This window comes from Chrysemys picta, chromosome 1, assembly GCF_011386835.1.
Source record: "Chrysemys picta bellii isolate R12L10 chromosome 1, ASM1138683v2, whole genome shotgun sequence".
Taxonomy (NCBI): domain Eukaryota; kingdom Metazoa; phylum Chordata; order Testudines; family Emydidae; genus Chrysemys; species Chrysemys picta.
Genome location: NC_088791.1, coordinates 337,739,963 through 337,762,993, shown reverse-complemented (window position 1 = coordinate 337,762,993; position 23,031 = coordinate 337,739,963). Strand labels below are relative to the sequence as shown.

The 23,031-nt window shown below is 45.7% G+C and overlaps 1 protein-coding gene across 12 annotated transcripts in view; it reads right to left on the bottom strand.

Moving 5' to 3' along the window:
* Positions 1–23,031, bottom strand: part of TENM4 (teneurin transmembrane protein 4) — a 763,612-nt gene that overhangs the window by 68,070 nt on the left and 672,511 nt on the right. For all 12 annotated transcript variants that reach the window (XM_065595842.1, XM_065595866.1, XM_065595862.1 and 9 more), the window contains 5 exons: positions 20,038–20,157; positions 10,332–10,593; positions 6,139–6,406; positions 2,677–2,820; positions 952–1,201 (listed from right to left, as the gene is read on the bottom strand). In XM_065595842.1, the coding sequence (XP_065451914.1) occupies positions 952–1,201; positions 2,677–2,820; positions 6,139–6,406; positions 10,332–10,593; positions 20,038–20,157 (1,044 nt within the window). The remainder of the gene's footprint in view (positions 1–951; positions 1,202–2,676; positions 2,821–6,138; positions 6,407–10,331; positions 10,594–20,037; positions 20,158–23,031) is intronic.

The following is a 23,031-nucleotide window of genomic DNA, read 5'->3' as shown; positions in this document are numbered from 1 at the left end:
TTGTTAGGTTCCCATTGACTTCACTGGGTTTCAGATCAGGCTCTTAAGGCAGAGTCATTGAGCCTGATTCCGATGTCCCTTACACCAGTTTAACTCTACTGCCTTCCATGGAATTAATCCTGGGTAGCCCCAGCATGAGATCAGAATCAGATCCACTGCCTTGAACAGGGCAGTGTGTTTGTCATGAAATGTCTGGGAGGGAAAATATCACAGATGAGTCAACACAAACGTTGACTCGGTCACAATATATTTTATTTCATCAACATTTATGACTCATCTGTATTCTCCGCCCCCCCCCCCCCCGATTTCCTTCCCTCCCCTCTTTTGTGCTTGCTGCTTTGCAAACCTCTCTCTTCCTACTGGAAGTTTTCTCTTCACTTTTCTGCAGGGGCAAGTGGCAGCACTTCATCTCCCTGCAGGGGGGATGGACAGAATTTCTTCACCCAGCCCCTATTTTTCAGTGGAGAATTCACTGGGGGTGTTTGTATGTTTGTCCCAAAAAACCCACCCAGAAGTCACAGACTCTGGGAGTTCCTTGGTGAGCTCACTGTCCTAGGTATGAATGATCCTCTGTGCTGAATACCCTCCACATATCATCATTAGTGATGTGTGTCCTTCCAAGTGTAGGTTATCCCGGAGGCTGACTGTTAATTTTTAGAATTCCCACTAGTCTCTCACCAGACTGAGGAGGACACATTAACTCAGTCTGAGTTAGCGGGTAAGAAATGCGATAGACTATTTTGGGCCTGTGATTCCATTCTGGATGAATTCACTAGGTCGCACGCCTTCCTGGAGTAAGTCAAAGTCAGTGGACTTGCACCAGAGGTGAATTTGGCCCATTCTGTTAGTTTAAAAAAAAAGAGTTTTGGTTTCATTTTCCCTCTGGGTACATAACATTTCTGCAGAATCAAAGGTGAACAATTATCACGGGCTGCGAGCTGCCTGGTGTACCTGAGCTCCAGTATGTTGGTGACATTGCCAGAGGGAAAGATCCTTCGGATGTAGTTGAAGTCTCCAACATAAAGGCTTCCATCAGATCCGCATGTTAGGGCAACGGGAGCCAGGAGCTTGTTCCCATCTGCAAGGCCATTACAGCTTGGACAGGAAATGCTACGCCTGCGTCCATTGCCCATAATGCTTCCTATGACAGGCGGCTGCTGAGAGACAAACTGATTTTCCCCATTTCCTTTATGCAAGATGCCTAGAAAACGATAAGAGCAGAAAGGGAATTAAACAGATGGTGAAACTGAAGCACACGGAGGGCATGTGACTTGCTCCAGGTCACAGAATGAATCAATGGCAGTACAGGAAATAGAACCCTGGCGTCCCAGCTTCCAGACTCATGTTGCACCACACCACAAAGAGATCTCTCCAGGATTGTCTCTAGGTACTGTGGGATCCTGTGAAAAATGAGATGTCCAGGGCCCATGGCAGGCTGCTGTAACTCCTAGAGCACAGTGTTTTTCAGCCTTTTCAGGTTGCCGCCTCCCACCCCCCCATTTACTATAAAGATATATCGATGCTAACAATGGTCAGCCTCTGTAATTTATTTGTGTGGGTGTTTCAAGGGGTTGGCAGAGATGACTTGACCTTAACGGTGAGTGGCTAGGTGGGAGACCAAGCTTTTCTTTGCTTTAGAGTGTAATACAATGTCCAATGCCTCACAATCCTCTGATTGCTATTTGGGGTCCTCCTGGGGGTTGCGACCACGGGTTGAGAAACACTTTGGAGATTGGAAGGTCAAGATAATTGTCACTAGTGAGAGAGGGTATCCACTGGGGTTGTCTGCTGGCAAGGGACATGCTGGGTGATAGTAGTTCACTTAGGAAAGTCTGAGTGGAGTATTAACTGGGGTAGGTTTCGTCAGCAGGGCCCAGGGGAACTTATATGTTGTTTGTGAGAAGACCAGGAAAGTTTTCATTAGTGGTGCCACCTGACCTGGGGCTACTCTCTCCGTACTCACTACAATCACACAGGGTAGTGCAAACTTTCCATCCTTTGGCCATGTTCTAGTCATTCTGCCCAGCTAAATGCCCCGTCTCTAAACACTCATCATGCGCTAAGGAATGTAGGCATTATAGCTTAAAAGAGATCTGAGCTCTAGCAGAGCAGCTGGCCACAGAAGTTGAGGGATGGGGAACTTAGGAGTGGGAAGCCTTCTGAAGCCGAGGAATTAGGTTTCCTTAAACAGGATCAAAGTCATATTGGACAGGTTCTCTCAGGTCCACATTCCAAGCTGCGTTCTCACCACTGGCAGCAAGGATGATTATTATGCCATGCTTTGCTGTGTGTGATTGTATTGGGTGGGTTTGCTTTCAATGGGGTCGACAAAGGATGGACCCTATCTGACCGTATGCATACACTGAATGTGCTTATGTAGGGTTCAGCCTTGGGACTTTTTCTGATGGACATCAAACCATTCAATCCCATTCCTTTATAGATAGTACAAAGCTGGGGCTGCACACTTCATAAAAATATACAACAGATTTACAGCAGCTGATTCCTTTCAGATTTGCCCACGCAAAGCTGCCGCTGAATGTAGGTTACAATGAATAATTTGTTAGTAGAGTGTGCATGTGTGTGTTTTCCCTTTGGTTGAATTATTAATGGTGAAAAGCAACAATGCATTGTACCGCTGCATCACCCTGCTCACGCCATTTGTTAAAGCCAACCTACCGCTCTGTATGTTGAGGGCATGGTGTTTGTCCAGGGACCATCCTCCGAGTTTGGAAGCATCAATTTCATAACCCTGAAGGACCGCCGTCCTCTTCTCCCACAGGATCAGATCAGGACATGATTCATATTCATAGCCCACGGAAACTGGGAGCAAAGGGGAAAAAAAGAAGCCCATAGGTTAATAACCTCAGAAATGCACATTCAGCACACAGCTGAGAGCTTTAATTAGTTGGGGGAAAGGCCATTTCTACAGGCAAGTGCCAATTCTATTTAAAATACCGTCACATTAATGCAGAGTCTTAATATTCTCCTCTTTAAAGGCCACTCTGCATAAAAAAGGTCAACACAGCAGTAGATGTTGGACAAATGTGCTAAATATTCAAAAGGCGCCGACTCACAGACACAATTCAAAGCAATGGGTGACCTAAGGGTTTAGCAAAAATGGTCCCAGAATTCCAAAATGGTAGTATGTTGCTTCTATTCATTACCTCATGTGCTAAGGCTGCCTGGCAGTGATGCAGGCAGAGAAACATGGCCCAGTTTAGAAAACAAAACATAATCCAAGCGGGTCTAAATCAGTAAACTCCCTTAAAGTTGACAGACAGGCCAGAGATTAATTTGGGCCGGTATCACTAATACAGACAAAATGGTTGAATGCGAGTTGGTTTTCATAATGTCCAGAGAGTCTTTAGGCCTGATTTACCTCCCTTTCATTGGTGTAAATCAGGAATAACTTCATTAAAAGTAACGTCGTTACACCACTGTAAAATCAGTTTCAGTGAGAGGAGAATCAGGCCGATTATTTTACTGAACACCTACAAGCATAGGCGCCGGCTTCTTCTGGCGCCGGTGGGTGGTTGACCCCGCTCTGCCCCCGACTCAACTCCTGTCTGGCCCCCTCCTGCCCCCATTCCAACACCTTCCCCATATCCCCGCCCCGGCCCCGCCTTTTCCCCGCCTCCTCCCCTGAGCACGCCACGTTCCCGCTCCTCCTCTATCCATCCCTCCTAGAGAGTGCTACAGCTGTTTGGCAGCAGTAAGCGCTAGGATGTAGGTGGAGGAGCGGGGACGCAGCGCGCTCAGGGGAGGAGGAGGTGAGGTGAGGTGGGGCAGGGAGCTTGGCTGCCAGTGGGTGCAGAGCACTCACTAATTTTTCCCCGGAGTCAGCGCCTATGCCTACAAGAAGGCTTCAGGTGAAACATGCTTTCCTCAAAAGCAGTAAGACCCAAAACCCAGTTCCCCACTAGTACCTGAAGCAGAGCTGGGATCTTCAGTTTTACATTGCTTAGGAGACAAGGGAAAAGCAGGATGTGGAACAACTTTTGACCCGTACAATAAGGGTCTGATCTTGCAAGGGGCCCAGTATCTCCTGAGAAGGGCTGAGCACTGATATTAGGAACTCTGCAGGATCAGACTGGACAGGAGAAATCTGCAGTACAGGGAACAGTCTTGCATTGACAAGGAGATGAGTTGGACTGAACAATCAAAAGACCTTTCCCGCCTCTTTCTGCTACGATTCTGTTTTCAGCTCTTTTGATGAAAAAATATATGTATTTGTCTATATGTGTACTTGGCTAGTAATGTGGTATTTTAAACCTCTGGGCACCTTTGGAGGTTTCCTGAATAATACAAAAAAACCTAGACACAGGTACAAAGTGAAGGGTGTCTTGTAGGTATTTGCCAGAAATAACTTTACTATATCAGAACATAAACCTTTTAGGGCCTCCTTTTCAGACCCTGCCTCTAATTTCACCCCCACCAATCAGGTAGGGAGGAAGCTAAATTCTAGCTGCAACTAACAGTGAGTGTGACATGGGGGACAGGTTGAGGCCTTCATAAAAATCTGGCCCCCAAAGTCACACCAGGTAGGTAATTCTTTCTCTATGAATAGGGCCCTACCAATTTCATGGCCATGAAAAACGTGTCATGGACTGTGAAATCTGGTCTCCCTCGGAGGAGACCAGTGTTTCTCAAATTGGGGGTCCTGACCCAAAAGGGAGTTGCAGGGTGGATCACAAAGTTATTTAGGGGGGTCACGGTATTGCCACCCTTTCTTCTGTGCTGCCTACAGAGCTGGGTGGCTGGAGAGTGGCAGCTGCTTACTGAGGGCCCAGCTCTGCAGACATCAGCGCAGAAGTAAGGGTGACAATACCACACCAGGCCATCCTTACTTCTGCATTGCTGCTGTGGCAGCCGCTCTGCCTTCAGAGCTGGGCTCCCAGCCAGCAGCCACCACTCTCCAGCTGCCCAGGTCTGAAGGCAGCGCCGCCACCAGCAGCAGCGCAGAAGTAAGGGTAGCAGTTCCGCAACCCCCCCTACAATAACCTTGTGACCCCTGCACCAACTCCTTTTTGGGTCAAGACCTCTACAATTACAACACTGCAACATTTCAGATTTAGAGAGCTGAACTCATGACATTGATGATTTTTAAAATCCTATGACGGTGAAATTGACCAAAATGGACCGTGAATTTGGTAGGACCCTAACTATGTGTTATCTGTACACGTTGCTTCATCCAGAGCCTCACTTGTGCGGTGTTACAGGGTCTCATAAGCCTCAGCAGGTCATGTCAACCAACCTCTCCCAAGGAAGCTCAGCCCCATGTATAAGTGGGAATAAGAGACTCACTCTCTCTCTCTGCAGCCTGAGAGAAAGAGCCCCCTGCATATCTCCACTCAGGCTACAGGGGAGCAAAGAGGAGTCTAGTTGCAGGGCTGCCGTTATCCCTGAATTGCTCCAAAAGCAACAAGGAAGAGCAGGATCAGGGGTGGATGTCTGTTGTTTTAAAATAGCAGTGGAGACACCTGGGGCGGGGGCCCACTCATCATGCTGTTGCCATTGCCAAGGCCTGATCTACTCCGCCTGTCTGAACCCTATTGCAGAGCTGTGAGCGAAGGATCATGGCTCCTTTAAAGATTCCTCTGTCAGTCAGACAGGGAGCAACCAGCTGCTGCACCGAGCAGTCACTATGCATGCTCAGTTCCCCTCCCGCTCCGATGTCCTTTCCGCCGCAACTGATTGACAGACATGGCATTTGGGCTGGGTGGGCTCTGTGATGTCCGCGAAAAGGGGAAGGAGCTGTAGCCATACAAGTGTTACATCGGCAGCACAGAGGAAGCTTCCTCCTCCTGTAGGACTTCAGCTTCTTCAGCTGCAGATCCCGCTGGCTACAAACCATGGATGGTGCTGTGCTCAAGAGGTGGTGCAAAGAACACACAGAGCCCGATTCTCCATTGCTTCGCACCTTGGGTAATCGTTCTACAGATGTAGAGGATCACACAATGTGCAGGGCAGTGGAGAAGCAGGCCCACAATGGTTACGCTGTGCTGACGTTCTGGAAAGGGCAGTGAAGGGAAGAAAACATAAGAGCAGGATAATCTAGGATAAGGTTTGCGTGCTGCCACTTAACAACTTCTTACGGGCAAGATGGAAAGAGAGGAATGTGTTCTGAGGTCAGCTTACCAAAGGCTTCCGACAGTCCGTACACTTTCTGGCTGTAGACATCCGTCTTATCCCAGATGAAATAATAGGAGAGGTCCGGGGCAGCTGCAAACCACTTTCTAAAGAGGCGTCCTTCTACGGCCACCATAAGGTGGACTTTCATGAGGTTGAAGGGGATGGTGGGATGGGTCATGCTGATCCTCAAGACGGACTTATAGCCAGCCGTGCGGCTGCTCAGGTAGCTCAGCTTTATTGTGCTGCCGGCAACGTTAATCTCCTCTTGCAGGGCCTGAGGAAAAACAGCCAGGAGGTGTTAAATCACCACTGAGCAGACACCAAAGTTGCAATTAATCAGACACTTACATCTTCAGAAAAGCTCTCTCAGAAGTTTCTAAACCAGCCCACTTACGAGGCATCAGTTATAAAATATTCACAATGTATAGGGTTATTCGTGGAGGCCAAGGAATGTCTCTCTGAGTGATCTGTGCGGGTGGAGTGGGGTGGGAAGGGCAGGTTAAAAATGCTTACAATGAGATCCAAGCAGAAAAAGGCTCCAACCATCTGTAACCAAAATGCCCCCAGCCAATGCTCCCTTTTCTCCGCTTTGCCCCGTATCTTGCTGTGTTCTGTTGGTGACAATCTTCATCTCCTGGACTCTTTGTGAGACTGTGAGCCTTATTTGTCCCTCTATCCCTCCTCCTGCTGCTATCTCACCTGGTTCCTACCCATCTTCTCCCACCCTGCTCCTGTCCCCTCTCTCCCCAGCTCCAGCCCCATCTCTTGCCAATGTCCCGCCATCTCTGCTTCTTTCTTCCCCTCCTGCCCTTTGCCTTCCTTCTGCTTCTATCCTTCCTCATCCCCTGCTCCTGGCCCTAGCCCCCCTCCTGACTCCTGCTCCGAGCCCCCCTCCCTTGAACTCTCCTCCCACCTTATTCCTTGTCCCTCTGCATTCCAGACATCCTGCTTCTCCTCCTCCTCCATGCTGCCTGTGCACCAGCAGGGGGAGCACTGAGAGCCCAGGAGAGAAAGTTTTCCTCCTCTCAGTCCCAGTGTCCAGTACTACTGCAGTCCCGGCCAAATGGGACAAGAAACTGCAGAAAAAGTCTTGCTCAGCCCTAGCTGCCCTAGGGATTGAGCATGCTCAGTACTAATTTAATCTTCAGAGAATTGGGCTGCTAAACTCTCACAAGTCTCTACTGAGCATATATGAACTGAGATTTTTGGGAGGGTTTATAACTTGGTTAGTTTAGGGCAAATTTTCTGGGGATGGCGAAAGGCACATCCTCGAAACTAGGGTGGGTCATCCTGCCAAATTTCCAGTCCCTGCTCCAAAACACAGAGGTGCAAGAGCTTCTCAGTGAAATGGCTGTATGATTTTTTTTAACATGAGCACAACAGTGTATTTTCCCCCAACCTTGTTCTTGGAAAAGGCCGAATCATTTTAGCTGGAACTTCCCTCTAAAAAAACAGCTTTAGACAGACAGGGGGGAGAGATAGCTCAGTGGTTTGAGCATTGGCTTGCTAAACCTAGGGTTATGAGTTTAATCCTTAAGTGGGCCATTTAGAAATCTGGGGCAAAAATCTGTCAGGGATGGTACTTGGTCCTGCTGTGAAGGCAGATGTCTAGACTCAATGACCTTTCAAGGACCCTTCCAGTTCTATGAGATAGGTATATGTCCATTTAATAATAATAGCCAGCACAGAAAATGTATTAGCAACTGAAAACAGAGTCCTGTCATGGAAACTGAAGGATCTGAAAAAAATGCTTTATAAATAAAAAACAGTCTTCACAACGGCCCTACCCATTTTATGGATGGGGAAAGTGAAAGACAGAGGAGTTAAAAGGATTTGCTAAAGGTACACAGTCAATGGCAGAGCCAAGAATAGACCACAGGAATCTGAAATTCTTTTTAGTGCACTGCTCTAACCACTAGACTTGACCCCTGTTTGTTGGAGCTTTACACAGCCTCAGTTGTGCTGGAATGCTCCTCATATATGGGTTTTAGATATAAATAACCACCCATCTGGGAAATGAAGCTCCTAAGAGCGGCTGTTTTGGGCTATTATCGAAGAGCTAATACTTTTTCAAGTGATAACTCAACCTCTGAGCGCAGCAGCACTTGACAAACTGATGCATCACAGAAGTTAAAGTACGGCTGCACCACGTCCATAAATATTTACTTTATCTAATGCAGCCTTTTCAATTTACATACCTATGCACTTACGAGGGTGAAAAATGACAGATCTGGGAAAACCCAGGAATTTTAAAATAGCTATGCTGGCAGCAGGCTCAGCTGAGCAGCGATGCAAAGAAGGCGGTCCCTTTCATCTAATCTGTCTTCACATAAAACCCCTACAGGAAAACGCCAGCCAGAAATAATTGCCACCAAGGTATTGTTTTGCAACGTCTGGTTCAATTCGGTGTATGAAATGTTTACTTCTCTCTGCCACAATTGACTTCTCTCTGTCCCTATTGACTACCATTTCAGAGGAAGGGTCAACTGAGTAGTAAATAGGCATCAAACAAATGCCAAGAATAGATTTAAAAGGATCCTGCCTCAAGAGGTGGTTCAAATCGTGAGGCTCACAAGACCTTCCAAAACGGTTGCATATTGTGCTTTGTTGCATTTCACGAGCAATACTGTCCTGGTGATGCACACCCACAGAAAAATGGCATTGGAAAAAGGATGGGCCACAAACTACCTGGAACTTACAAAAGTAACAGAGGCAGAAACTGTCCCCGTATTTCTGTCTATCTGTTAATTAGTACTGTCGCTAGATCCAGAGAGACATATATGCTGTGTTTGTGCAGCACCTAGCACAATGGGGTCCTGGTCTGTGACGGGGTTCTTACATGCATAAATAATACGCTCAATACTCTACAAAAGTGGCCAACCCACTACTAGACTGATTAGAAATAAGGACTTTCTCGTTAAACATATTAGGAATTCTCTCTGCTTCTTTCTTTTAACCCCTTGATGTCAGCCACAGTCTTGAACTCCTGCCTGTAGCAAAGCCTGCCAGTTTTGCATGCGACAAGTTGAAAAATCTTGATGCTCAATTATGTTAACCGAGTTAAATGTTTCTATTCCAGGTACTCCTTCCCCTGCCATCACACACCTACTCCACTGAGCGAGGAAACTATTACTCTGTCCAATTTCTTCAACATGACACACATAATACTCTGACCCGAAAACTGATGAGAAACAAAGACATTTGAATACTGTTATTTTGCCTTTTGGATGACAGATTAAACTGAGGTCCTGAGTGCTTGGGAATTAGCCCTGATGTCCCAGCAGAAATTTAATTTAAGAAATTACCAATCTGATTACCTAAATTCCCCTTTCAGTTGCAGGACTCTGTTATTCTGTTGTGTACAGTTAAATAGCTGCAACGCTGTACTCCAGAGATTGCTGCATTTCTGTGAAAGAGCATTTGCATTTCAGACTGCTGAGTACTTTGGAATCCTCTGTAAATGTATTATGTCTCTGCTTTGCTATAGAATAAGCATTCCTATACCCCTCAAGGAATAAATGTGATTATGTCCATTGTATCTAACATTTCTCTATTGAGAAGTGTGTCTAATAGAATGCAATGGTAGAATTTCAAGCACTTTTCCACTAGGGTGTTTTTATAATATATGCTACACAATGTGGGAATTATGCAGATGAAGGCAAAATTCGTATTGACTTCAATGGGGGCAGGATTTCACCCCAACAATATTCTCTTCAGGCTAGAAGGTTGAAAGTTCTGTTCCCAAACTGTGGGAAAGTTCAATTCCAAAATTCTGCCCCAAAGCAGAAGAGCAGCATTAGGCATTTTAGCAGTGGGTGCTGAAATGTACCCCGAAGGTCTGTTACATCCTAAAATGTGTCCCACAGCCACCCTTTTTCGGTAGACGGGAGGTGAGGACAAAGCAGAGGCAGTGCAGTTTTTGCTGCTGGTGAATAAGCACGTCATTATCTATCTGTCAGAGATGAACAAAACCAAGCATTATGGCCAAGCGTCGATTTTTGATTTTTAAAAGTCTGTAAATATACAGTGTAAATTAAGCAAGGCCTCTAGGCTTCTGGAAAGCTGCCAGTGAAGCCCAAATCGGTGTCACAAAATGTTTTAACAAGTACAGAAACGGAATAGGATGCGCATAGCTCCAAATGCACTGCTCCTCTTGACTGCCTGGAGCAAATGTTTCACGTTAGAAAGAAGATTCATACCTGAATTTCTGGAACAATGGGGCCTTTCTCGGAACAGGAACTTGCAAATGCTGTCAGGGGGGACGGGGAGACCACGGGGTTGGGACGGGCAAAGTTGCTGAGATCACAGCTTGGAATCTCATTCTCTTCATGCCTCATGACTATGGTTTCCATTACAAAAAAGCGATCCCAGGGTAGCCAGAGCGTGTGTTCCTGAGTGATGAAGGGAGCCCGCTCGAAGTGTAAGATAATGGAAATCCCACCATTAGTGACGAGATCAAAGCTGTTTTTAAGAGACAAAGTAAAAATAAAAATAAAACAAATGATACTTGATATGTCTAGAGCCTTCCAAACAGGAACCTCACTGTGAAAATATTAAAGGATTAACCCTCACAAAACCTCTGTGAGCTAGAGAAGTATTATCACTCCTATTTTACACATGGAAAAACTGAGCCACAACAAGGTTAAATGACTGGACAAGGTCATACTGTAAGTAAGTGGCAAAGCTAGGACTAGAACCCCTGGGTCTTGACAGTCAGTCAAGAGATATAGTTATTAAACCACACTCTCTTCTTTTTAAAAGACAAAATTTATGTTTGTGATTGCTCTTCTGAGTTATTGGACCTCAAAGGTTTTATTTACTATTTTTAAAAATGTGTTTAGGATCCAATATCAGTCACAGATCGCATGGACTTACACATTTAAATAAACTATCTGGAAAGCAGTTTCTCCTTCACTTACCTGCCCAGACTTCAGTTCTGGGTTATGTTTTCCCTGCAGCCATTGTTGACCTCACTAACATACTGTTTCATGTGTTAGCGACAGCATCACCCACTAGGGCAGGGAGAACATGGATCAAGAAAGAAATCATTTTGGGACAGATGAGTGGAAGGAGAAGGAGCTGATTTTACAGTAACTTGGTTTAAAATGTAACAGTCTGATTTTCAGAGGAGCTGGATGCCCACGGCTCCCACGAAGGGGAGCCCAGCACCTCTGAAAATCAGACCATGCACGGATTTGGAATTTTTATCCCTAAGTATGGACCTTGCGCTTTACACAACACAGAAAAATAAAGATGGTCCTTACTCCAAAGAGCTCATAATCCAAACTGCCCTTGCTTTGCTTCTTTATAATTTATAGCGAAGGCATAGAAGTGTTTCAGTCTGATTTTTTTCCCTTGCTTGCTTTTTCATTAGAACTTCACATCTGGAAGATTTACGAAATGCTGCAGAACTAATGACATAATGACATCACAAGAGCTAAGAAAGTGAAAGTAGAGTAATTGAAAGGGAAAGGGATTTTAGTCAGATTTTAAAGCCATTGGGGTTTTCGTTGACTTGTTTTAACATCTATTTAACTTCAATGCCTAAATAACTTTTTGGATAAAGTCTTTGTTAGACAACACCCCTGCATCTTCAATGAAGGTGTTAGGCTCTGATTTAAGATATTTAAGCATGTTCATAGGTGCTGACTCCATGGGTGCTCCAGCGCTGGCTCTGCACACACTGGCAGCCAAGCTCCCCTCACCGCCCCCCCGATCTTCTCCTCACCCCCCACCCCCCGAGCGCACCACGTCCCAGCTCCTCCGTCTACCTCCCAGTGCTTTCCACCCGGCCACCGCCAAACAGCTGTTTGGCAGCGTTAGCACGCTCCAGGAGGGAGGGGGAGGAGCGGGAATGCGGCGTGCTCAGGGGAGGAGGCGGGGCCGGGGTGGGGATTTGGGGAAGGAGGGAAAAGGGGCAGGGAGGGGGTGGAGTTGGGCGGAGACTTTGGGGAAGGGGTTGGAATGGGGGCAGGGCAGGGGTGGGGCCTCATGGAAGGGGTGGAGTTGGGGCAGCGCCAGGGACAGAGGGGGGTCAGCACCCATGGGAAAGAGGGAAAGTCGGTGCCTATGACCATGTTCATAGCTTTTAGCATGTGAATAAACCCACTGACTTCAATATAGTACTACTCATATGCTTTGAGATAAGCATGTGGTTAAGTACCATCCTGAATACCTTAAGGGCTTTTCTACACTATAGCTTAAATAGATGTAACTTACGTCGCTCCGCAGTGTGCCCCCCCCCCCCCCCCCGAGTGACATAAGTTACATTGACTTAAAGCGGTGTCTACACTGTGCTATGTTGGCAGAAGACACTCTCCCACTGACATTGCTTCTGCCTCTCATTGAGGTGTAGTAATTACATGGACGGGAGACATAGCGCGCCTTCACCAGATGTGCTACATCGGCGCAGATGTTTGCATCGGTGCAGCTGTGCCGATGTAGCGCGGCAGTGAAGACAAGCCCTAAAGTGCCCTGAAACGCCCAAATAAATCCTCAAGAAAAACCAAGAAAGTCCAGATTTGGTGCAGGTGATATTTCTAAAGAGAAAAAAAAAAAAGCAGATTTTTTTAAATTAATTAAAAAACTTTCCGACCTTCTTCATAGATCACAGAGAAGCAAAAAAGAGCTCAGCCACATTTTAAAAAGACCCTTAGCGGGTCACCGTAAAGACTTGTTTTTTCATCCATGATCGTCATTTGGATGTATCTTAGACTCTGCTTAGTGAATATAGTTATGAAAAAAAGGTTATTCAAGTCCACAGGGCACAGGGAGAGCATTTTAAAAGCTCCAGACATGTAAGGTGTTTATTCTGCAACTCAAGTGGGGCGTCAACTTCCCAGACTTATTGTAACTTGGCTTTTAAAAGCCTAATGGGTAACTCACGCCCTGGCTTGCCAGCTAGCTGAACAGCATTTGTGCATCGATGAGGACATTTTTAACAGTCAATTAGCATTTGGCAAGCCCTGCTACTAGAAGGGAAAAGCTCACTTCGCACAAGGCTGAGCACTAAAGAGGGCGAAAGAAGGAAGGGATAAATGTAAAAAAAAATTATGTTCAACAACTGTTGGAAAACCAGGAATGGTTTATTTATAGAAACATCTCTGCTTCTGTCACTGGTGAGCAGAGCTGCTAGGAGCCCTGGACTCTAATGAGCTTTGGTCAGGCATGTTAGCCTGCAGGGAAAAAAAGCTTGCTTCTCCTGTGGACGTGAAACCCAAGCCAGAAGGGAAGGCATCGATCTAATGTCAGACTCAAGCAGCTGTGAAAACACAGAGGCTTGCATTGTACGGCAAGAGACACCGCCACTCAACAGCTACTGTTTCTCGAGTTACATGGCTTAGCCTTGAAGTGTATGAATATAGAGCATTTTGGAGCCCGCGGCAGCAAACCTCTCAGCCTGGGATGATAGAGTTGGGTAACGGGGCTCGCGCTAGAACTCTAAAAATAGCTGTGTAGACAGTGCTTTTAAGTTGCAGCTCAGGCTCTGATGCTTGGGAAGGGGGGCAGGCTGGGAAGCTTGCTCCCGCAGGCTCCAAAATGCTGTGTAGACATACCCCAAGGTGCCTAGATGGAAAAAAAAAACAACCAGCAGTGAAATAAAAATTAGTATCAGCAAAATTCTCTTCAGGATGAAAGCCCTAAATAACGCTTTCAGGTGGGCTGCTGATCTCAGGGATGGGTGGGTGCGACACAGAGGCTCCCTGGCAAAGTGCCCCCTGTTCCTTGCAAACAACTCTCACCTCAGACTCGACAAACTCACTACACCAAACACATGTGTTGTGGGATACTTATCCATAAAGAGTAGCATGTAAGGTATCTACAGAACACTTGTAACTGGTCAAGATTCATAATCATTGTGAGATGTATGTGCAGGTAATATTTAAAGCATAATGTAATTATGCTGAAAGTATACTTTATGGACGTGTAGTAAAAGTGAGTCACCAGGAGATAAAATATCTCAGCAATGGCCCATCCTAGCAGGAGGGAGTTGTTACCCCGCCTTGGTTAGCCAGTGATGTAATGCAAGCCTCAATTGTCTAGCCTTGCCCCATCCCAAACCTTTCAATGGAAAACCATCAGCGAAAACTGCAAACAGTCAAAACCACTTGCGGAAAAAAAAGGAACATTACAGCAGCCAGAGAATCACCCTGCCTAGGAGTAAGACAGAAGACTGTTTCAGTATAGCACAGTGGGGAAAGGCACTCTGTGTCCTTTCACCTTGGGGAGCAGCAACGTTCCCATGAAAAATTGGATCCTGGTTCCTATGAAGCCAGCCAGCTCTGCAACAGACTGAACTTGGGGGAGGCGGGCGGAGAACCTACTTAATTAGCTAGGAAAGGTACCTATGGACAAGGGTAGACTCAACTTCGCATTATATGATTTGGTTTTGTATTGTAACCACTTGTTTCCACCATTCTCTCTTGTTTCCTGTTAATGCTCTTTCTTAACCAAACCTATTTTTGTTTTATTCAGTGCTCACAAGTGCTGTGTGATTTTACAGGAGTGGTGGTTTAAGGTCAAACTGGTAAACTGGGTACCCTGCTCCTTTGGCACAGAGGATCTGGGATTTCTGTGAGTAGCCAGTGTCAGGGTCTGGATACCACAGGGGAATGATTCAAAGGATTCGGGGACTGGAGTGCACCTCTTGTTAAACCTGCAAGGCAAAGACTGGGCTGGCACAGCCCAGAGGAGGGTGGTGGAGTGACTGAAAGGCTGGTGGTGTTAGAGAGCTGACACCCAGCCACCATGGGAAAGGCGACCTCTTGCTAGAGGCAGAGGGTAACAAGGTGACTCACAGTCCTGGGTGCCCTGAGAACTGTCACAATGGACTTTCTTCCATTTGCAAAAAGTCATATTACTATATGGACTTATTGTTTTGGTTATCTTAGAAAGATACCCAATGGACAGTCCAGGAGACTGACGTCCTCTCTTTCTCCCAGAACAGGCTCTGCAGAGATAGCAGCAGTGCACTGAGATCATCCAACACATTTCACCAACATCTATAAGATGGTAACAATTGCTGGTCACGACCCACTACCAGTGTGATCCAGCAATCTAGTGGTGAAAAGATTTATTTTAAAATATATTTTATAATCCATTACCAGGCCCCTGAGCCCTCCGGTTCTTCTATTACAGGGGTGGGCAAACTTTTTGGCCTGAGGGCCACATCGGGGAATAGAAATTGTATGGCGGGCCATGAATGTTCCCAAAATTGGGGTTGGGGTGCGGGAGGGGGTGTGGGCTCTGGGGTGGGATGGGGGATCAGAGGTTTGGGGTGCAGGAGGGTGCTCTGGGCTGGGATCAAGTGGTTTGGAGAACGGGAGGGGGATCAGGGCCAGGGAGGGGGTTGGGGCGTGGGGAGAGGCTCAGGGGGTGCAGGCTCCAAGCGGTGCTTACCTCAAGCGGCTCCCGGAAGCAGTGGCATGTCCCTTCTCCAGCTCCTACGTGGAGGCATGGCCAGGCGGCTCTGCCACTCTGCCCCGTCTGCAGGCATCGCCCCTGCAGCTCCCATTGGAGCGCGTAGGAGTCAGAGCGGGGCTATGCCACGGCTTCCAGGAGCCGTGTGGTGCGGCCCCCAACCCAGCGCTCCGGACAGAGCGGGACCGAGCCACACGGTGCGGCTCGCGGGCCGGCTTAAAACAACTCGCGAGCTGGATCTGGCCTGTGGGTCGTGTTTTGTCCACCCCGTTCTATTAGCTTTGGGTCACAGAAAAGTCAGACATACAATAGTACATTCTGAAAACTGTCTGTTTATCCTTATGCCTTGGGATCTGAAAGATACATGTATCATGATAAATAGTTTGAGAACACATATGGGCCTTTAATTTATTCTCATTTTCTGGGGTTATTTAATGCAATTTAAACTGGGATGAAGTCCTGGATCCACTGAAAACAATGGGAGTTTTGCCATTGTCTTCAATGGGGCCAGGATTTCACCCCTGGAGTTTACAGTTGACTGCTGTGACAACAGGGTGAAATCCACTTATAGTAAACCAGAATATAGTGAAACTATTTACAGCGAAGTAGAATTCAAGTCCTAATTTGTTACAGTTCATTGCAATTTGAAAATTGGAATTCCAGTTATAATGAAATTCATTTTAGGCCTTCTCTATACAAAAAAGTTGCACTGATTTAATTAGATCAGTTTAGAAACCAATTTAGTTAAATAGGCACGATTCCCTTGTGTGAACCTTCGTATTCTGAGACCACAAGGGGGTTGCACTGATTTAACAAAATTGGATTCTAAACTGATTCAGTCAAATTGGCGCAAATTGCTTGTGTAGACAATGTCTCAGGCTAAAATTGTTCTGTTGAAAAGATTATTAGAAGAGGGTCCCGCTGTTGTAACATATTGAAGTATGGAACAGCAATTGTAATAGCAATAATGCTTTCCATTTTGAAAGCACATCCCATGTAGTATTTAATCCACAAATACCCCAGCGAGGCAGGAAGGAAGTGTTACCTTCATTTTACAGGCAGGTTAACTGTGGCATAGGGAGATTAAGGGATGTATCTAAAAGCTACGTACTAGATCAGCAGCCGAGCTGTGACTAAAGCTCAGGACTTCTTGACTTTCACTCCCACCTTTAGACTATGGCACCTTCAATATTTCAAGTGATTTTATAAATAGCCCTTGTACCATATCAGTGAATAATTAACTACACCTCTACCCCGATATAACGCAACCCGATATAACACGAATTCAGATATAACGTGGTAAAGCAGCGCTCTGGGGGAGGGGGAGGGGCAGAAGGGGCTGCGCACTCCGGCGGATCAAAGCAAGTTTGATATAACACGGTTTCACCTATAACGCGGTAAGAGTTTTTGGCTCCTGAGGACAGCATTATATCGGGGTAGAGGTGTAATTTTTTGTTCTTTAAAGGAAGAATGCTTTCATCTATTCATACACTCCCTCCCTCCAGTGCACGCAGATGTAGTGTTGTGCCTGATCATGCAAGAAAATAGATGAGTGAATGTCAAAGACAATATTTTGGGGCCAATTATAGTCTCATTCTCATGTTTCAAGCTACTCAGTAATGTAATCAGACTATTTGTTGAATATCATGTTCTGAAAGGTTGTTAGCACAAAGCACCAGACCTGAACGACAGTACCACATAAGCAGAACATAATGAGGGGAAATCATAAGGAAGTATGCACGAGTGCAAGAGCTATCTAACGCCTCCCGTTCTGGGACTGGGGGTCTCCAGCAGTTACTGATAGGAATGCTAGCCTGGTGCTGGGACTTATACTCTACGTTCAGGCACTGCTGATCGCTGCCTTTTTATCACTTTAACTGAATATAGTACTAGTGATCAGTGCTGGATTTACAGCCCTTGGCAGTGAGCTCCTGGGAGCGGCTCTATCCGATGCCAGTTGGCAATGTTTCCCTAGGGACCATTAGCTAACTGGGAATTGGTGGAGGACACTGGCGCATTGGCCACACCTCTCCCTGCCCCGCTACACTGAGGTTGGGCAGGAGGTGATGTAAGAGCCAGTAAGTCTAGCTTTACACAAGCTGAGAACTCCCCTCCACCAGGGACATTCTCTGCTGGTGAGATAAGATGCCTGAGTGGTGCAAAGGGTCCAGATGGTGGCAGAGAGTGTGGCTGTGAGTGAGCACAGGACGGAAACGCTGTTTCACCTATCCTTTCTAGGGGTATTTCCTGTAGAAAATTAGTGAAGCACAGCCTGGGGTTGTATGGAAGAAGCTTGCTCTGCTGTGCTGCCTGTACTGTACCTGTTCTGTAGGGGATAAAAGTGATGTCTGTCCAGAGGGCCTGTACAAGCCCTGTGGAACACTAGCCTCCTTATTTGCTTATAAGCCCCCATGGTGGATCAGGGCCCTGACAATAGGTGGAGACCAACAGACAGAGCACAAGGAAACAATGAGATAATGCCGGTCAGCAGGAAAAACAGGGAGTTTCAGCACATCAGCTGCCTACCTATGGTTTGGTTTTTTGTAGGCATTATTATTTTTCCTTGTGTAGGCTTATGCCAGCCCTTTACACCGCAGTGAATTTGACCTCTAGGGCCTGATTCTGATCTCACTTGCACCAGTGCAAATCAGGAATTGTTCCACTGAGGGTATGGCTCCACCACAGTGGCTATAGTGCCACAGCTATGCGGCTACAGCTGTGTGCTGCTGTCGCGCTGTTGTGCAGATGCTGTGTCCAGTTTTGGGCCCCACACTACAAGAAGGATGTGGGAAAAATTGGAAAGAGTCCAGCGGAGGGCAACAAAAATGATTAGGGGTCTGGAGCACATGACTGATGAGGAGAGGCTGAGGGAACTGGGATTGTTTAGTCTCCAGAAGAGAAGAATGAGGGGGGATTTGATAGCTGCTTTCAACTACCTGAAGGGGGGTTCCAAAGAGGATGGAGCTCGGCTGTTCTCAGTGGTGGCAGATGACAGAACAAGGAGCAATGGTCTCAAGTTGCAGTGGGGGAGCTCTAGGTTGGATATTAGGAAACACTATTTCACTAGGAGGGTGATGAAGCACTGGAATGCGTTACCTATGGAGTCTCCTTCCTTGGAGGTTTTTAAGGCCCGGCTTGACAAAGCCCTGGCTGGGATGATTTAGTTGGGAATTGGTCCTGCTTTGAGCAGAGGGTTGGATTAGATGACCTCTTGAGGTCCCTTCCAACCCTGATATTCTATGATTCTATGATTCCTACATCAATGGAAGTGGTTTTTCCACCTATCCGAGAGGCAGTAGCTTGGTCAATGGAATTCTTCCCTCAAGCTAACTACACCTCTACCCTGATATAACACGACCTGATATAACACGAATTCGGATATAATGCAGTAAAGCAGTGCTCCGGGGGGTCGCGGCGGGGCTGCGCGCTCCGGCGGATCAAAGCAAGTTCAATATAACGTGGTTTCATCTATAACGTGGTAAGATTTTTTGGCTCCCGAGGGCAGCGTTATATCGGGGTAGAGATGTATGTCTACGGTGGGGTTAGGTTGACATAACTAAATTGCACGGGATGTGATATTTTTCACAGTCCTGAGCGATGTAGCTAGGTTGACCTAGGTTACACCACAGTGTAAATGGGAGAGATTCTGTATCTGTCTCTAAACCATAAGACTTGCGAAAGCACCAGCTTCTCTTATAAGGTATGCTCATTTAACTGAGATAATCCATTTTCCATGGAAATGTACCTATTACTCAAATTCTACTGTTGTATTTTCCAGTAGATGAAACATTAATGAGAACAGATCTTGAAAAGTTTCAGTGGTTCAGTAGGCACCAAGTCCCATGGGAACACGCCAAGACTACATAAGGCACACATCTCTAGCAAGTGTTCATCTCCTTCATTATCACCCTGTTGGCTATTCTAGCCAGGTCAATCCAAATCCTTAATGCTAGTGTCAGATTGGAGAGCTGTTAAAATCAGCAAAGCCGGGTCATCCTCTCCAAAGTGCTAGGGTTAATCACCATTAGCTAGAGTATGTGCAGCTCCATCAGTCAGAAACTTACTCCTTATATTTAGAAGAGAGCCAATTAGCATTGAGAGACAAAAGATTGCCCAGTTCACAGTGATTTTTTTATGGTTCAGTGGAACTGTTCAAATTTTAACCACTTGCCTTTAACAATACTGTATCTTACAGGTTTAATTATTTTTGCCCAATAATGTCTATATAAAGCAATGAAGAATATGCAGTTTGGGGCAGGAACCATCATTTCTTTATATGCGTGGACAACACCTACCACAACTGAGCCCCAGTGCTTCTACGCACTTCTGTAATAATATCAGTATCAATATTAACAATTAACTAGTGTCTTCAGGCTGCATCAGACATGACTGTGTCTTTGCTAGGATAGTCTCTCTCCAGTGCTGGCTCCACGATTTGCAGCTCTGGGTACGTACATACTGTAAAATGTATAGCAGAAACCATACCTGCCATCTTGCCTGCTGATTGTGTATCCAAAAAAAGGATTGTTGACAAAGCTGATGTTCACTCCAACTAGAGGGGTTCCATCTGATGTTATGACCTGACCTCGAATCACACATGCATGGCTGCAAGAAGGAAAGAAATTATAGGAAATGGTGAATCATGTCAAAGATGAGGGAGTGATCCCCGACTTACCCTGCTGTGAATGCCTGCACACCAGGATACCTAATACCATACACAATAAAATTCATACGCCAAATCATGCCCCCAGATGGAGGCACATAGCTCTTGCTGACTTGGGTGTTGTGCACACACATCTGAGAGCAGAATTTGGCTTCACCTTTTTTCTACTCTTGTCATAGTCAACCACTGGCAAATATACTGTTCGCTGTTATCTTCTCCTGAACAGCACATGATATACTGACATGGCTATACCTCACTCAGCTTCACAGTGCCTTGACAGTACTGGTCTGATTAAGGACAAAACATGTTTTAGAACAGAGGAGGATGGAAATGTACCAAATACTGTATGGGCAGGTTTATGGCAATTAAGTCCTCTGATGATCAAAGAGATGCACTGGCCTTGATGAGCCAGGTCTTCCATATTCCATAAGGAAGTGTTATTGCTTTGAAGAAAATATGACGACAAATTTGCCAGAATCAGATGTGTTCCTTATAGAACGTTACAGCAATTGAGCATGCAAACAACAGAACAACATGCAAACAACAGAACAGCCGGTTGTTGTAGATTACACCTACTCCATTCTACTCTGCACTTTTATGACACCTTTCCCCCAAGGATCTCGAAGTGCTTTACAACACCGATTAATTCTGTGAGGTTCGTATTTTACAGATAGGAAACTTGAAGTATGTTGAGGTTTTCAATTACTCAGGGTCACTCAGCAAATCTGTGGCAGGGCCGAACATAGAACCATAGGTCTCTATTCCAAAGTCTCTGTTCAAAGCCCTAGATTGTACATCTTACCATACGGCTATGCAAGAAGCTTCCAAAAAAGACAAAAATCTTGTGTATCTGATAGTGTCTGATCTCAATGTCTATCTCAAGGTACTTATTTTTCTGAGTGATAACAACATAATAGGACGTGTGATTTTTGCAGGCAATGTCATGCTAGCCAGCAGAGACTGGAAACCAATGTTCCTACTGCTTTAGGACCAGATCCCCTGCTGGTGTAAATCACCAGAGCTCAATTTATAATCCATCTATTTGTAGCATGAGAATTCAGTGGAGCCACATGGATTTACAGTTGCTGAAGATCTGGCCTTCAATGCCTAGGAAAGTACTTACATGATCTCTTATTACCATGGAACACCACAGAGTCCACAAGTTATTGCCTAAGGGGTGCATCAACACAGCAAAGCTTTTATGGCACAGCGAGAACCAATATTTGTAGCAAGTAAGGATTTCACTGGATATTTATTCCATGACATAGAAGATAGACTTTTTAGTTGTCATGCCATCCAGTTATAGCAGAACTCTCCATTGATTTAAGGAGAGATTTTCGTGCATATGTTGATGGTAGAGTATGACTCAAAAGTTGGCATTTAGGTAAACAGAAACAAAAGCTCAAAGTTCAACTCCAGTATCTACTCACTTGATTCCCATGTTCCCCTTGGTCAGTCCCAGAGAAAACAAGATATAATGCACCGGTTTTTTATTTCACTTATATTAGTTTTACTCTGGTGTAGCTCCAATGACTTCAACAGAATTACTCCCAATTCACACAGATGTGGAAGGAGGAGCAATCCCATCAGTAAAACAATAATAATTTCTGTATTCCATTGCACCTTCCATCCAAGGATCAAAAAGCACTGTATTAACAATTCAGCTCTGTGACATCCGAGGACACTGGGTAAATGACCATCCCTGTTTGACAGATGGGGAAATGAAGACACAGAGGACCAAATTCACCCTATTGTAACCCCACTGAAGTTGACAGAACACCACCAGGAAAGTATTTGGCTCACAGTAGTAAAGTTTGTGGACCCAGCCAGGGGCAGTACCCATAACTTCCATTCTGAGGCCTCAACATTATCCACAAAACCATTCTTCTCATCTTCTTCAGTGAGAGCTGAAGGAGAGTCTGAAATGGTCACCAAGTCCTTGAGCCTTCTGATCATCCTTACATTTTGTGGAAGGATAAGCATCACTGTGGACTCCTCTTCTGAAGCCCAAGAAATTCTTGCTATTGGGAACAATGGACTCGGCAGGCTGAATTACCATTACCTATTCAAACCAACACTAAAAGCATTACTGACGGCTGCTTGCTCATTTGAAAGTGGTTGCGCAGAAATACAAATAAAGCACATTTTTATGAGATAATGGAGAAGGGTTGCTACCTTCTTCCACTGCCTCCCTACAAACTACAAGCAAAGAGAAAAAAAGAGACTAAATGTTGTAGATGCCTTAATTGGTGCCCTAGGCAAAAGATAACTAACAATTATGATGGTAACTCTCCCAGAGTCTAAGCAGATGAAAAAGCCTGTGAGTAAAGTTGTAGCCAACACACTGGACTAGATCCTCAGCTGGTGTAAACAGAACTTTGCTGCTTTGCACCAGCTGAGGATCTGGCCCATAGCTTTCATGAGTTCAGGGGGACTCAGGACTGCAGGGATAAAGAACAGCCACACAGTTACAGGCACAATAAAAATATGCAAAAGAACTCACTCTAAAGCGGAAACTCTAACAAACACATCTGCACTTCTAGCTTCCATTGAGTGACCCCCTCCCTTTCTCAATAACTCTTCTAGTTGTCATGCTCAGCTTCTTTGCTCCATATTTTTTTGCTTGCCGATTTGGACTAAGACAGCCCATCTTCAGAGACAAGTAACTCTTAGGAAAGCCTACCTGGCCCCCAGGAATCCCCGTGAGGGCTATAACGACTCCTTTACTCCCAGAGGGTAGTTCTTCTCAGATCATAGTCATAAAAAGAAGCTGGGGCAGTGTGCGTACAAATATCTGAACTTAATTAAAGCGGGAT